Source organism: Theropithecus gelada, chromosome 5 (genome assembly GCF_003255815.1).
Source record: "Theropithecus gelada isolate Dixy chromosome 5, Tgel_1.0, whole genome shotgun sequence".
In the NCBI taxonomy this organism is placed as follows: Eukaryota; Metazoa; Chordata; class Mammalia; order Primates; family Cercopithecidae; genus Theropithecus; species Theropithecus gelada.
This window is the reverse complement of record NC_037672.1, coordinates 48,594,844-48,608,533: the sequence shown is the minus strand read 5'-3', so window position 1 is coordinate 48,608,533 and position 13,690 is coordinate 48,594,844. Positions and strand designations below refer to the sequence as shown.

At 33.1% G+C, this 13,690-nt stretch overlaps 1 protein-coding gene across 2 annotated transcripts in view; it reads left to right on the top strand.

Annotated features, from left to right (window-relative positions):
• Nucleotides 1–13,690, top strand: part of GRID2 (glutamate ionotropic receptor delta type subunit 2) — a 1,538,331-nt gene that overhangs the window by 961,746 nt on the left and 562,895 nt on the right. For both annotated transcript variants that reach the window (XM_025385476.1, XM_025385475.1), the window contains one exon: nt 7,900–8,019. In XM_025385476.1, the coding sequence (XP_025241261.1) occupies nt 7,900–8,019 (120 nt within the window). The remainder of the gene's footprint in view (nt 1–7,899; nt 8,020–13,690) is intronic.

Genomic DNA, 13,690 nt, shown 5'->3' with positions numbered 1-13,690 from the left:
CATTAGATTTTCAAACTAGTTATTGTAGATGTTAAAGGAAGATATTGATGTTTCATATATTTTATGACTGACCTGATCAACTTTCCAAACTTAATTACTTGTTCTCTTGTATTTTTTAAATACACATTGATATCATTGTCAAATAAAATTAATCACTCCAATTCTAATACTGTATGTATTGACATAGACTTAAAAAGCAGCATGCAACAAGTATACTCTTAAACACACCAGGGGCATTATCTGAAAAGAGGATTTTTAAAAATTTTGTAAAGAAAGTATTCTTCTATTTTTGTTTTACTGTATTATGCACTTAAGTTCTTTTACATTTTTATTAGTAACTTATGCAGTTATAGAGTAGCAAGTCACAATAAAGTTAATCTAACCTTTTAACTCCATGTTTAGGTATAGAAAACCGAGCTTCAGAAAAATTAAATGATGTACTAAGTGTTGTGTAGCTAACTAGCATTAAATACCAGGTTTTTTTGGTTTCTAATTTGGTGTCTGTATACTGTGCCATTTACCATTTTTGTTGTTCATGGAAATCATTTTTGTTCACTCCTGTCAAAGTCACTTGGCTAAACATGCACACCAAGAAATCACGGGAATAAACACCCTCGGTTAATATTAAATAAACCATATTTAAGTTTTAATATGGCTTGTTTTTCAATTTTTAGTTTATTATGAGAAGCTATATTGTTGTAGCCTCTCATGAAAACTGTATTTATATATTGGGAAAGAGTTTTCATGTTGTATAATTAAATTTGTTAGTGTTATGTAACCTAGAGCAAGCTTTCAAACTTTTTAAACTGTATAAATACAATCAATAAATTTCAGCTGCTAAGGAAAAGAGTAGGAGGGGATTTCCACAGACTCCCACCACAATCAGTTCTTAGAACTACAATTTGAAAACCACTCCCCTGGGATATTTAGAAATCAATTTACCCAGTGCGGATCTACCTTCTTGGAATAGTGCCATGTCATTGCAACACGAGTAGCCTGTTTTTATTTACAGAAGTCTACTATATTTAAATAGAAATCATTTTTCATTTTTTTCTTAGTGTTAATATTTTTAATACTGAAACAATTTCCAAGAGGGCACTTCATTCATGTATTCATCACTGTTTTAACAGGTATTTATCGAATGTCTATACTGTAGAATGCTCTGTGCAAACTCATTTATAGGATTACCCCCCACCAAAAAAAAAAAAAAAAAAAAAAAGGAAATTTAGAGGCCAGTAGTGAATATTGACTAACTGTACAAAGAGTTACACTCTAAGGCCAGAAACAACAAAAGGACCCAAATGTGGTAAATATAGGATACTGTAGAATCTTAGAGAAGAGTGTAATATGCTGTGGTAACACACTGAGATAGTTGCTTCACAGCCAAGAAAGACATCTGAGCCTCTGTTCGGGAATTGCCATGACCAGAAATTGCTACGCCCTCTCTCTAGGGGCAGCATGAATCCAATGAACAGTCATTACAAAACTAGAAATGTCTAAGTTCCTTTCTTCAAGGGACAAGTCTGAAGGGTTATCTATAGACTGGTCCATTGGATGACTTAAACTGGTATTGTATTTGCATCAGGCTTTCATTTCTTTCTCTGTCTAGTCCCTCTTCCCTCACTCCATTGCAAGTGCTCTCTCAATAGCACTTCAAATAAACCTCCTGCATACAAGCAAATCTCCATCTCAGACCTGTTTCCTTGAGAACACAACTTAGAAAATAGATTAGCAATATTTGCATGGAACTGATAGCATCTTAACGGAAATTTGAAAACTAGCAGGCTTAGGATATAAAAAGCTATGGAAGGAGGATATTTCAGGTGGTAGAATGCTGTAGCTGACATATCTATTAGAATAAATCATTTGTACAATGACAAAAGTTGATTAATTTACCAGAGTGCAGAGAACACATAAAATTGTTTTGACTGGAAAGTGATTTAGGAAAAAAAATTATTTTGTGGGTAAATGTAAGACACTAAATAATTTTTGGATAAAATCAGACCTGAATGTTAGAAAGAACACCTTTATCTCTTTCATTTAAGTTTTTTAAAAACTAAGAAAAATCTTAGATTCAAAATTAAACATAAAATCACTGACAATTTTCTGTGTATTCTATATTAGTAAGTGAACTAAAATTTAATAGATCCTTAAAGCAAGTTCTTTTGCATTGTCTTAATTGACCAATTTCTGTTAAAAGTTTTGTAATTATTTTTAATATGGAATGTGGGAAAATAGAAAATATCAGTTTATGCAATATTTCAAATATTTAAGTACCAGTACATTCTCATATTGATATATGTTGAGCCCAGCATATATCAATATGATATCTGATAGTTATCTTGATATATGTTGATACCTCAAAGAGTATTTTTTGAACTGATAAAAGTACTGAAATGATACCAATTCTTACATGGTAATTTATTCATTCCACAAATATTTATTGAATACTACCATATGTTGTACTACAAGATCAGAGAATAAGGAAGGAAAATAGAAATATCAAAAATAATTACAAGCATGATTTGTTCTACAAAAGGGTAAATACCAACTGTTCTAGAAATATGTCATGGGAGGGCCTACGTAGGCCTGAGAGTGATAGATAAGTGGAAATGTTTAGGCTAAGAAAGGAAAATTAAGAGTATTCCAGGAAAGGGGAAGGAAGAATGTTTCACACAAATGAAATAATGTTTCCAGGCTTGTAGGAAAGAGCTTAACACACCGAAGCATCTGAAATAAGCCCAAGGCAGCCAGAATAGAGACAGAATAGAGACATGGTTTCTAATTAGCTAAAAGGGGAAAGACCACCAAGGGTTTCATAAATGATGTCGAAATTTCCAAACGTTATTCCTTTATTCAAGGAATAACATGACACTGAAGGTTTTTTTTTTTTTTTGGATGGAGTCTCGCTCTGTCATCCAGGCTGGAGTGCAGTGGCGTGATCTCAGCTCACTGTAACCTCTGCCTCCTGGGTTCAAGTGATTCTCCTGCCTCAGCCTCTTGAGTAGCTGGGATTACAGACATGCATCACCACACCCGGCGAGTTTTCATATTTTTAGTAGAGACAGGGTTTCACTATGTTGGGCAGAGTGGTCTCAAATTCCTGACCTCAGGTGATCCACCTCTCTCAGCCTTCCGAAGTGCTGGAATTACAGGCGTAAGCCACCACATCCAGCCGACACTGAAGTATTTTCAATGGGGTGGTGATAAAATCAGATTATCCCATGCCTGCCAAGTAGAGAATTCTGCAACTGCCGTTGAACTAGACTGACTGCATGACAGAACACCAATGAAGAGGCTAATCCTCTTACTTAGAGAAGACCCGGTTAGGGTATGGGCCATGGGATGGATAGAAGTAGATATCCTTGAGGATATTGAAATAAGGATTGAAATAAGGTTTGGTGATTTAACATAAGTGTGTGAGGAAGACAAAGATTAAAATAATGATTCCTAGGTTAATGGTTGGGACAAAATGAGCTCTAATAAGTTGTCATGTTTGGTTTTGTGGGATTTTAAAAAGTCTGCATACTTAAAGAAATGGAGACATTACTTTTTGTGTAAAGCATTATGTATCATTTAGAATTTAGAAATCTGAAGGAAAGAGAGAGAATTTAGGAAAACATAATCTGGTTTACCACAAACAGTATTGTCTTGAAATATAAGGTAGCCTTTTTACAAAAATGTGTGCAAATAAACTTTTTGTCATAGGGGATTTAAAAACTGCCATCCATGCTCTTGGAATAAACCTCTTGTCGATTCACCAAGATACACTCCAGCTTCAGGTCATTTTAATCATAAAGTAGGTAAAGTGGAATAGATTTAATTTAATTCAGTTCAGCATGACTTCCAAGCAATTCACTATGATATAATATGTTATATTGAACACACAGTTTACATAGTCCAAAGGAAAAAAGTATGAGACACAAGATGAAGGTTTCAGTTTGGGTTCCACAGTTAACTGGTTAACTAGGCCTAAGGATCCCCTAAGATGGAGGCAGCATGATCACAATGCTTGTAACTTCCTGTTTACTTCTCAGCTAGCTGTGAGTTTCTACTATGAATGACTATTTGAGTGTATATGTATATATGCAAATATATGTATATATACACATACATAATGTTACATGGCAACTCAAATTTTCCTAGATATTTCACATAAATTAGGTTCTTTGTATTTGTCTTTTTTTTTTTCCATCTTGTATCTTAATTTCTATTTACTCATAAAAATATTTCTTTGTTGGGTAGAAAATGTGGTATTTTTCTTCTTAGGAGTTTTTCTCTCTGAACCTGATGCTGATGAAACATGAAGGCATCAGGGCTCCCTACTGAGTCTGGCACCTCCCAGAGTGTTCACTGCCTTGCTGAGCCCATGCTTATATTAACAGATTATCCTTGGTTCCCACACACATCTGCAGGTTACAAGGAATTTAGGAATAAGTATAAGGAAATTAGGCAAGTATGATAAATATTTGATGTCCCACGTGATCCTCCAAAAGTAATTCTTAAGTTCCTTTGTCATTTCTAGTGTAGGAAAAGATCCTTCTTCATCATAAACAGAATGACATAAAGTCTCAGTAATTTTTTTTTTTTTTTACCTTTTCCCCAACCTTTCCTAGCCATAGGGGAATAATACATTTTGCCTTTTAGAAACTCATTGTCCAGTGGTAAATTATTCCCAACCTCTGATTCTCCTCTTTTAATTTTTCTACTCTTTGCCCTCGATATTTGATGTCCGCTGGTATTTATATATCAAGTGGATGGATGAAATTAAAACAAATTTTATTTCATATTTTTAAAAAGGTTTACTCTGGCAGCAATTTTTACTGCCAATTTAAAGGACATTTAGAAATTATTTGTATGTGTTATTCATACTATCAATGTCCCATTAGCTTATATTATTGAAAATCTGCTGCATCAACAAGAGATAAAAAAATACAACCATGCATGCACAAAAATAATGACCATTCATTACCCCTTGACCAGCACACATTTTCACCGAGGCTCTGTTTTCAAGGTTAATTTGAGGATAGATGGAAAAATGCTTTAAAGCGCTGGAATTTTCTATGGCAATCAAAAATCAGAGAGGTTAAGTCTGGGTGATATAACAATAGGTTTCAGTTAAAAGGTTTACTTGCTTGAAATACTGACCTCTCAGTCATCCCTGACATCTTCATGAGGGAAGGTTTCATTGATTTTACATGCCAACAACTCATTAGGAATATAGCATAAGGAAAATAAATTACAAAGTCAAAAAGTTGAGCAACGTAAGTAAACGCTGTAGCAAACTCGATGCAAGTTCCCCAATTTATTGTTTTCTGTAACTTTTTCAAGTAACTAAGTCATTCAGTGGAATATAAAGTAAAGGATGAAGGCATGACCTGGAGTGGCCACGTGGGTATTGATTGAGAACAATAACACGACACCAGATTCGTCTAGTGCTCAAATGTGTAAACATTTTAGGGTTATGGTAGTTTTTATGTAGCAATCATATTAATATATGATATATTTTTCCTAGAAATAAGCTGCTAAAACAGAAATTTAAGATTCTGATATAATTAGAAGATATTATTCAGGTAGATGTGTGGTTATAGACAAGAAAAACTTTTATAAAATATTCTGAATACAAGTAGAACTTATTTGTGATAATATAAGCTATACTTGTCAATTAAATTCCTACAGTATTTGTCATTTGGAGATACTAATGATAATAAGATGCACTGCACTTCAGTCTTTAAAATATAATTGGATATTGTGAGATATTAATAGTGAGCGCAGACTGGAATAGATTGGCAAAAATCAGATATATTGCCCTTATCAAAAATACAGGCAAGCAAAGGGCGCAAAGCAGAAAAAGTAGGAGACATTGTGCATGGCTCCCCAGGTTCTTTCTTCCCACACTGGAAATGCTGATTCTGTCTCCAAGGAGGGTTTCATAGGTTTACTTCTCATCACAGGGAGGATTTACATTATGAAACATTTTCATTTTTACCCTAAAAAACGTAAAGCTTCAGGACATTTTCTGAGGAGCCACAAACTGTTAATCCATAGATCTTGGGTTTATTTACTACAGTATTTCTTTAGCCTGGGATATCCTGCTAAGGGATTTCCCACCTAGTAAATATTACTAGTCTATTTACCTGGAGTTCCAGTTGTCAGGGAAATTAGACCCAACCTTCACCCTCAGTTGCTGCCCTGTCCACACACCAGGGAAAGGAATGAATACATTCTAGACCAGCTACTTTAACTTTTTTCTCCCCAAGCTAACCAACGAAATGTAACTGAGTTGACATTTGCAACAATATTTTCCAAAGCCATCTAAATATTTAAGCATATAATACTTTTTGGCAAACCCAGTGAATTTTCATTAAAAAACAAGATTATGCCAACTTGTGAACTAAAAATCCTTCAGAAATAAAGAATTAAGTAACAGTGGAAGTAATGATGATAATAATAATAGTATTTAAGCTCTCACCACATGTCAAGAACTTTTCAGTATTCTGTACATGAATTATAAGAATCAGAATAATCTTCTAACGTAGGCACTATTATTTTCCCATTTAACAGATCTAGTGATTGAGGCATAAATGAAATGGCTTAGCCTGGTTTATACAGCTAGTAGGTCCTGAAGCCATTCGTGAAACCCAGGAAGTGTGACCTATCTTCTTGACTGCTAAATCGTATATGAAAAGAGTATTGACATATCAAATGCACTAGGATTTTTATTAATAAAACTAGATAATAGTTTGGCTGATTAGGGAATAATAGTGAAGAATTAATTTTGTTGATTATTACTGTTATAAAAATACAATAGATTAAATATTAAAATTAGTGATTCAAGTAGGAAAACATCAATCAAAAATAGTTTATTGAATTCATCATGAACTTTGCATCAGGTGATTGGGCTACAAGGCACAGATGGAGTAGAAGGAAAAGCAAGCAGCATAATATTAATACCAGACGGAAAAGTCTGGAAACAGAGTTGCAGGTTATGTCAAGTGAGATATATTTAAATACCAACATCTTAGAGGTGATAATTAAAACAATTTACAAAACTGAGATCATTTGTTTTCTAAATAAATGTCATTACCAGGCCAAAATTTTAAGTTAGACATATTTTAGCATTGAAGTGACTGGGAGTGTGATTTTCATTGGTAAAATCCTAAATAATATGAAGGCTGATAAACTAAACTGAGAAAAGAATGATAAACAAGAAAGAGAGAAGTATGACCTACATTGCCATCTGTTGGATAAATGAACATCTGTCATGTTGAATGAAAGATGAAGCTTGGAATTCCCAGTGAATCTCAACAGCCAGCACTACCCGTTAAGAGCAAAAACAGATTTCAAGCCTAATTTAGCTTTCTTTTATTTTTGATTTGGAAAATATATTTAAAGAAGGTGCAAAATAATAAGCCTCTAATAATCTAGAAACCATGGATTTTAAGATCCCCAGGTATAATTTTAGATCAAATTTGAATGGAATTGTGCTAGAACAAAGAAGATTGTTGATATCTATCTTAAATAGATTTTATGCACTACAGAAACATCTTGTTTTCTGACTAATGGATCCATTCAAGTCACAAGGTATGGTGGCAAAAACTTGAGCATGAAATTTAGTCTGAGCTCTAACATGGTTTCATTTTGAGAAGTCAGTTGACTTTTGGGGTCTAAATTTCTGTTTTCATGAAAAATAGATGAGGTTGGATTAAGGAATTTCCAAAGTTAGTTCAACTATACTCCTGTTTATGCTGTGTACCTATTTTAAAAAGTGGTCTGTTAAAATTGCATACTTTAAGTATTATTTCATAGATAGAAGTAGAGTTCCTAGAACTTCCTTTTATGTTTATTTATTTTTTTTTACTTCTGAAATTTTACATCAGTATCTGTTCTCTCTTTTAGGGTGGAGTTAGTGGGTTGACTGGAGAGCTAGAATTTGGAGAAAATGGAGGCAATCCCAATGTCCATTTTGAAATCCTTGGAACCAACTACGGAGAAGAGCTTGGCAGAGGTGTTCGCAAAGTAAGATAAGACATGCTGATTAATATGCTTTTTCCTGTGCTATGGTTTCGCTTGATTGTTTTCCATGCAATACGATCACAGTACCCATTAAAGTCAATATTGTAGTTTGAAAGAGAAAGCAGGGTTGGGGGAAAATTAGGCATTGAAATGACTTTAAATATTTATTTACCAGAAGTATTAAGCAAGAAATTCAATTTCTGACTTAGAATAATGTAAAGGAAAAAAAGTAATCTGAATCTTGTCTAGGGAAATAGCATCATCTTTCATTTGTTATAATAGTAATTTTTATAAAATAGTAAATTTAATATTTATACAATTTGTAGCTGCTTGATTTTTAACTTGCAACATGTATAAAATGAGAATAAGAGCTTGGATAAATTTCATATAGTAAGACAGAAAGTCTACTGCAAGATGTGACATTACAGTATCTTACTTTCTGTGTGTGTCATGTAATATGAAGAAAATAGTTTGCAGAAAATGAACTCTCGTTGTATACTACTTATCACATGTAAGAAGAAGCTGAGTGCCAATAGTGGTGTTTCATGAAATACTGGAACGATAACTTTCTCAAGGAGAAATACAAACACCCTTATATAAATGATGTTTTTATACACACACACACATATGTGTCTCATTTATATGATTTGGATTTCCTGTATATATATATAGCAAATATGCATATATATTTTTATATATAGCAAATATATATACAGCAAATCCAAATCATATACACACACACACACACACACACACACATATATATACACACATATATATGTGTATATATACACACATATATTTGGTAGGGAAATATATCAAATCATATATATATATTTGGTAAGGAAAAGCCTAACATAATTGAGTGTATATGCAGAGCTGGTAACCGTAAATTTCTAACTGTCTAAAGTTGACTACATTAAGGGTAAGAGGTTCTTCAGTAGGTATTTAATGCTGAGATGTAAGATGCAAAACAACCTAGACAGAATGAAGTGAGGAGTTATTAGCAATACAAATTTCTCAATAAATTCATGCTAATGTGGATGAAACTATCTTGATGCATTTTAAATTTTTGTTTTATAGTTAATAATATGAAATATATAGAAAACTGCATAAAACTCAAAGTTTAGTGAATTATTTTAAAGGAAAGAGCCATTACTATGGTCAAGGAATATAAAATAGCCAGGATTCTCAACACTCTCATATGCTTCTCTCTGATTACAGTCAGACCATCCTTATCCATAGTGTAATATTTAGACTGATTTTTATGATGCTAATTTATGTGCATTTAAAATATATTTTTATCACCTGTGTTTACATCGTTATATAATTGTTTTGTCAATGTCTCAACTTATGAATGGTCTCAAGAATGCATATATCCTTTTTTTCTTGCTTCTTGTGTTCAACAGTATGTTTATGTTATTGATCCTTGTTACTTGGAGTGGCAGTTTATTCATTTATATTGCTGTATTGTTTTCTATTGTATGGATGTGTCCCAAACCACTACAGTTTCCATTTTTAGACTGCTGTAAGCTGCTGTTACAAAAATTCTTGGATATACATCTTGGATACTTTTATGCTTATAGGTGTATTTCTGTAGATATTGTATCCAGAGGTAGAACTGCTGCAATACAAGAAACCATATCTTGAACTTTACCAGATAACATCAAACCCATTTTCATAGTAATTTACTAATTTACATACCACTAGCAATGCAGGCATTGCCCCACCTTCTAATCAAGTCTTGAATGTGTAAGACTTAAAATTGTATTAACTTATTGGGTGTATATAATGATATATCCTCATGATTCCCATTTACATTTCCCTGATTATGAAAATGTCTGCATCTTTTCCTACATATTTAGGGTCTTCAGATGTTTCTTAGTTAATTGCTTATTTACTTTTTTTTTTGGCTATTTTTTGGAGGGGGTGTCTTTTGCTTTTTATAATTGATTCTAGAAGTTATGTATATATTCTGAATTTGAGTGTTTTATCATTTAATTTTTTGCCAGTTTTGTTTTCCTCTCTGTGGATTTTATTTCAATGCCATTTATAGTATCTTTAAATTTAGAAGAGCTATGAATTTTCGTCCTTATTATTATTGCTGTTCAGTATTATCTAAGAAATTACTCCCTATCCCCCAGAGTCATGAAGATATTATGCTCAATTATGTTCCAGGGGTTTTATAGTTTTGCCTTTCAAATTAATGTCTTTTATCTATCTAGAAGATTTCTATATATATGAGGTGAGAAAAAAGTAAAATTTTACTCTTCAATACTCTTCATTTGTTTTATTGAGATATAATTGAAGTGCACAGTGACTTACAGTAATCGCATTCACCAGTTTAACCACTAACAAGGTCAAGTTACAGAATGTTTCTGTCACTCAGAAAGTGCAATTATTCCTGTTTTTATTCTGAGAAGCACCGACAGTTTGTTTGGTCTGAAAGTTTATATAAATGCATAATTAGTATTTACACATTTGTGTCTTTTTTCTCTCAACATTTAAGGTACATTCTTATTTTCATGTGTCAATAATTTTGCTCGTTTGTCTTTTAATTTATATTGCTGAGTGGTATTATAGTCTATGAATGTAATATGGTATCTTCTAAAATGTCATTTTCTGTTTGCTGCTGTGTATACAAATAATATCGATACTTTATATTGATGTTATATCTAGCACTCTTGCTCAGACCTCTAATTCTGATAATTTATCTGTAGATTCTCATGAATTTTCTGCAAATTGTCTTGTCATTTGCAATTAATAAGAGTTTTTGTCTCTTCTTTTGTTATTTTACACCTTCTAGGGATGATGTTGAATGGAAATAACAATAGTAGGTATTTTTGGATTGTTATCAATCTCAGAGAAAAAACATTCAACACTATGCCACTATACTACTATATATTTATATATTTATAATTAACTTAGATCAGTTTAAGGAAGCTCCAGACATTCCTGGGATATTTTTATATAGAATTATTTATACATATATAAAATTATAATTATGCTTATGTTTACATAATATTATTTGATTTGCTACCACCTTGCATAAGGGTTTTATATTGATACTTATGAATGAGGTCTCCTAAAGCTGTCCTTTCTGTTGGATTTTAATGCTAAGGTATGCTGGCCTAATTTAAATGAGCTAGTAAGGTGAAGCATCCAGAATCGTGTCTAGTACATCACAAGAAGTTGTGGTTAATTTTCATTAATGAGTGAAATTTCAGTAGAGGAGTCATGCCATATGTTTAAATAGCAACACTAGAAAATTAAAAAAAAAAAAAGTGAATATTTTGGGTAGTAATTAAATGGTTTTGTGGAGTTTTTGGGAGAGGTCTTTTACAGTGTAAGAGATTTGGGTATATTTGAATGCTCACAGACCAAGCCAGTAGTGAAGAAGAAAATGAAGATATAGGAAAGAAAGGTGATCATTGATAGAGAAACAGTAGAGGAAAAGAGAGGATTGGATCAAGAATTAGACGGAGTTCTTAACTGTAGGCACCGGGGAACATCATTTTCCAGAGTGCTGAGGGGTGGGGGTAAGAAAAGAATGCTGTGTTTGCAAGCAAGTCTTTATGTTTGATGTTAGGAAGTTAAGACGATTGTTAAGAAATAGTCTTTTCTTGGAGAAGTAGGAGGCAAGATTATCTCCTAATTGGGAAAATGTAGCAGAAGGCATTGGCAATAGTGAGACTGGAGGTTTAACGACAGTGGAGAAGTTTCGAAATCGCTGCTGTGGCAAACAGGAGAGGTGACTAGGGAATATTGAAGAAATGCCAGGCAGGGCTGTTGGCTCACATGAGGCTAGAGATCAAGAAATCACTGTGGTACTAATCTATACAGTTGCGGATGTTTGTCCACCAGCATTGAGCAGACTGAATAAATTTAAATTAATGTAGACTTAACACTTCATCAGGTTATTTTTGTTTTGGGTTGTGTTGCTTTGTGTTTGATAGCAGTACAATGAGGCAGTGAGGTTAAGAACGTTGACAAGGCGATGGTTGAAGTGACAAAGCATAAAATCTAAACTGAACATGAATGGCAATGAAGAAAGAAAGAGTCTCTATAATAGAAACAAAGTATGGCTAAGAGGTTACTGTGTCTTCAGCACATCTGAAGAGCTTGTATATTAATATGGATGAAGTGAGAGAGCTTCAGAGCCAGAAATTATGGTTGGGGAGAGAGATAACTGAATTCATAATCCTAAGGCTGAGTAGGTTCTAGGCACTCATCATGGGATGTTTGTGAGGGTGGCAGAGGAGAGCTTCATTTAGCCTTCTAAAATCAGTGCCATTTAACCAAGTTCTGAGGTCAATATAGCTGCTTCAACCTGCTCTGAATTCAGAGTCTATAACGGTTAAATCTCTGCTATTAAAATGATAGTGAATCATACACATCAGATTACATCTACTTTGTCTTTAAGTAATAACTCCTGTAATTATTTCATTGTTAATATTCCTATGCCCCAACTCCCAAACTGGACTGAAACGCTCCTGTGAGTGGGCACTATAGAGGTATTGTGAAAGGCACTATAAATATTTACTCTATGGTGCCTTGTATACCTTTGACACTTGAAAATTTTTTTGCATTGTTTTAAAAATTTAAGCATACTTAATTTTGAAATTTTCATTTTTATAACTCAATTATTTTTCTACTAAGCTGCAATTTAATTACTAATTTTTTTAAAAACTCCAGATCTAGTACTCAAGTAATTTTAAAAGTATTATGGACTATTTCGTAGCTTGCCAGCTCATTTCATAAATGAGGCAGTTCCTTTGCATAGCTATTAACACATATAATAATGTGTTCAAAGATACTTATCAAGGGAAAATAACACCACACAAATAATTGCAGTATAGATTTACTAGATGTGTGTCCAAAATGAAGGTTCCACTCCCAGTTTCTCCATGTCTCAAAAGGAGTGAATGGTTTTCCAATTGACGAACTGTCAAGTTGTCAGTGTTGATTCTGCTGCCAGTGGCTCAGTGTATACAAAGCCTGCAGCCTTATCACCTCAAGCAGAGGTACTGTCAGGTCTCATAAACTAAACAGGGTTGTGTCTGCTCAGGGTTTGAATGTGTGGTGTACCAAGGATTCATAGTCCCAACTTTTGGGCTAGTCTCTGCTCTCTTGGCATTGTATGAATGATGGTTTCATTTTTTTTGAATTTGGTGAGAATGTGCAAGGGATTATTTAATTCTCACTGATGTTCATCTAAATTAAGGACTTTCTTACTTTGATAATTTTTACATGTTCTTTTTCTTTGTCATAAGGTGGTACGTATTTAGTAGATGGTATATCAACATGTTAGCACATTGTATATACCCTTGAAGATAAATTCAGGTAAAACTCAAAGTCAAATTTTGAAATTGTTAAGGTTTTCTATACCCATAAATTTTGCCCAAGAATGTGGTTATTTCTGTTTCTGTTAATCACTATATAGAATTTCTAAAAAAAAAAAAAAAAAAATTTGAGTAAAAGTTATTATAAGAAGACACGAAAAGTAAAGATTAAAGTAAATAACTCTACATTTAAGGAATCAATACATGTTTTTCATTACATTCATACAGCCAACAAACACATGAAAAAATGCTCATCATCACTGGCCATCAGAGAAATGCAAATCAAAACCACAATGAGATACCATCTCACACCAGTTAGAATGGCGATCATT